General features: G+C 25.0%; 1 protein-coding gene across 1 annotated transcript; it reads right to left on the bottom strand.

Moving 5' to 3' along the window:
* Positions 1–755: 755 nt before the first annotated feature.
* LOC112591981 (trimethylguanosine synthase-like) lies at positions 756–3,377 on the bottom strand (the record flags this gene model as incomplete). The annotated part of the gene is made up of 5 exons (XM_025335943.1): positions 756–881; positions 973–1,004; positions 2,717–2,819; positions 2,881–3,185; positions 3,246–3,377. Coding segments are annotated over 5 exons (698 nt in total), but the record flags the coding sequence as incomplete, so codon positions are not given.
* Positions 3,378–3,553: the final 176 nt, after the last annotated feature.

Genomic DNA, 3,553 nt, shown 5'->3' on the forward strand with positions numbered 1-3,553 from the left:
CTTAAAACTACACCACCATGAATACTATTTAAAATTTCGATGTTCATTTTTAAAATCACGTAGTTCTCAGCAACAATAATCAATTGCGTACGTCGTACTATACTGACTATACTCTTGTCAACTACAACGTATTTTAGATAAAATGTTAACATGTTTAGTAAAATCGCATAACGCATATTTTAATACTTATCGATTGCTTATCGTTTGCTCACACAATATGAAAAACCTGTTTTCTGTGTGAGATATATCGCACAACGTTCTAGATCAAATTAGTTTAACAGTTTTGTTTTCAAATTCTAACAAATAATCTTTCATACACATGACTTATCGAACACATGGATTTTCTATGATTCAATTTTGCGATGACACGAACTTTCGAACACATGACTTCCGAACACATGACCGCCGAACAGGCAACCGGCACCCTTTATTTTTGTACCACAACACAATAACATTTTTTTAAATAACACGTATTTTATTTTAATTTAAATTATAAGGATAATGATTTTATTTGCAGATGCACAAAAATTTCGAGGGGGGGGTCCAGACCCATGGACCCCTGGATACGTGCCTGTATACTAGAACGATTTCACTTCGTTTTTAAAAATTTTGTAATGCTTAGGAAATAATGTACCACGAATTGTTTTATTTATCAATATAAAATACTATACATAATTATTTCAGTTATTTTACATAGAAGAAAAAAAATTATTACAAATGCCTTATAAAAATGAGTTACAGTACACTCAGAAAAATCAATTTCCATCCATCATTTCACCAACTCCTGCACCATCATCACTGCCAGCATCATCGCCAATTTCTAAAACTGATACAATCGGGCGTTGTTGTTTTCCCGTAACTGCCGTCTGCTGCGAGCGCAGCTTTGATACACTAATGTATATACCACAGTACATATATATAATCGCGGTGGCGGTGGCGGTGTCGCGAGATCATACTTTTTTCCTCACTCACAAATGCTTTCTTATACGGGGTGCCCAACGTGCCTAAAGAAGTTTTCACTTCAATAATCTTTCAAACATGTATTGTATACATGTTTTTAAATAATGAAAAGAAACTAAAAATGTTTGTCTTAATTACACAATAATTAGGTAGGTAACAGCACATTGGGTTATAAGATATTATTAGATAAATAATTTAAAACAAAGGATGCACTATGCCTGAAATTAAAGAGTGCATTCAAACAGAGTTTTTGTAAAAATTATTCAGGGCAGTCAATAAATTCGTTCCTGATTTTATTTTCACAATCAACGTAAAAAACTAACTGCTTAGATTTTAATGACTTTAACTCTAAAAAAATAGTCGATTTAATGAATGTTATCGGAGTTGATTTCTCTAAATACATTTCTGTAGGTACTTTATAATGACTTTATTATTTTTAATTATTATTTATTATTATTTTTTATTATTTAAGCTAGGATATTATTTTGATCGTCATACCGAAGAGATACATTAATGAGTTGTACGCGATGCTCGATGATTATCCCTAGACTTTGACATTGACATCCCTAAACGATTTTCTAGGGGAAGGGGAAATAAATCTAAAAAATAAATAAAGATTTTTTTATACATTCATAAATGTATAAAACGGCCTATTAAGTAATTTATTTATTTATTCATTTTCAACTGGAATATTTAAGGAAATTTAAGTATTATATTGTTATACTAAAAGTCAAAAATTATAATATTACAAATTGATTTACATCCTGTTACCTTTGGCATAATTTAATTTTCTACATTTTTTTTAATTTAAAATATTAAATGATCGTATAATTTTATAAATTACTAATTTTTACAGTAAAATACACATTAAATAATGAAGAAAATAACTTTATTCTAAATAATCAAAAATAATAAATTAATAATAATTTTAAACAATGTTTTAAATGAACAATAAAAAAAATAAATTAATAATAATTATAAACAATGTTATAAATAAACAATAAAAATATAAATTCACAATAATTTTAAACAATGTTTTAAATAAACAATAAAAAAAATAAATTAATAATAATTATAAACAATGTTATAAATAAACAATAAAAAATATAAATTCATAATAATTGCAATCAACGTTTTAAATAAACAACAAAAAAAATAAATTCATAATAATATTAAACAATGTTTTAAATAAACAATAAAAAAAATAAATTAATAATAATTATAAACAATGTTATAAATAAACAATAAAAATAATAAATTCATAATAATTTTAAACAATGTTTTAAATAAACAATAAACAAAATAAATTCATAATAATTTTAAACAATGTTATAAATAAACAATAAAAAATATAAATTCATAATAATTGCAATCAACGTTTTAAATAAACAATAAAAAAAATGAATTAATAATAATTATAAACAATGTTATAAATAAACAATAAACAAAATAAATTCATAATAATTTTAAACAATGTTATAAATAAACAATAAAAAATATAAATTCATAATAATTGCAATCAACGTTTTAAATAAACAATAAAAAAAATGAATTAATAATAATTATAAACAATGTTATAAATAAACAATAAACAAAACAAATTCATAATAATTGCAATCAACGTTTTAAATAAACAATAAAAAAAATAAATTCATAATAATTGTAATCAATATTTAAATAAACAAATTAATAATAATTTTAAACAGGGTTTTAAATAAACAATAAAAAAATAAATTAACTGACAACTGTCAGTTACTCCAGTAGAAGTTACCATAAAATGCAGTAAGTGAATTCAACTTACCATTAATAATATTCTGTTGAATTTCAACTTTTCCAAAGCCACTTCCCAACCACATACACTGAAAAATTATAATATAAAATTTAGTTTAAACTTAACACACTGATGATATTGTGTTTTACTTCAAATATATTAGTATTTTTTGGCATATGAAATGCAATGTTGGGTGCTATAGTTTTGACAATGTCAAAAATACTAAAACCTCCTCCAAGCTTATCCGAACACATGGACTCAATGCTATAATATTTATTTTTCGAATACTCTGGACCTCCCCATGGTGGCGACATGAAAACAACATCAGCTTTTAACGTTGGGTAAATTTCAAACAAGTCACCAACTATAAATTCGATTTTATCAGCAACGCCATAAACCTCAGCGTTATGGCGTGCTAATTCTATCTTAATCGGATCGATATCAACTGCAATAACTAAATAAAAATAATTTTATTAAAATTTATACTAATCATATAACATTGTACTAATAATACCTTTTTTGCATGTCATAGCTAGTTGGATTATATTGCCACCTGCTCCGCAAAAAGGATCCAATACGATTTTATTTTTACAACGTTTTGCAATATGACGACTTAATACTTCAGGACAGACTGAGTAAAAGCTTTCTGTAAAATAAAATATGGTTTCAGAGAATAAAATTTAACATATTCCCTGTTTACCAATCAATGTCTTACGAGTTATAGGGTGTGTCTAAATATAATGCACGCACCTTAACTTATCCCACTTATCTCTAAATTATTTAAATACCTATGTTTATATTATTTAGAAAGAAATTTTATGA

Source organism: Melanaphis sacchari, unplaced genomic scaffold (assembly GCF_002803265.2).
Source record: "Melanaphis sacchari strain LSU unplaced genomic scaffold, SCAv2.0 Contig1508_pilon_pilon, whole genome shotgun sequence".
NCBI lineage: Eukaryota > Metazoa > Arthropoda > Insecta > Hemiptera > Aphididae > Melanaphis > Melanaphis sacchari.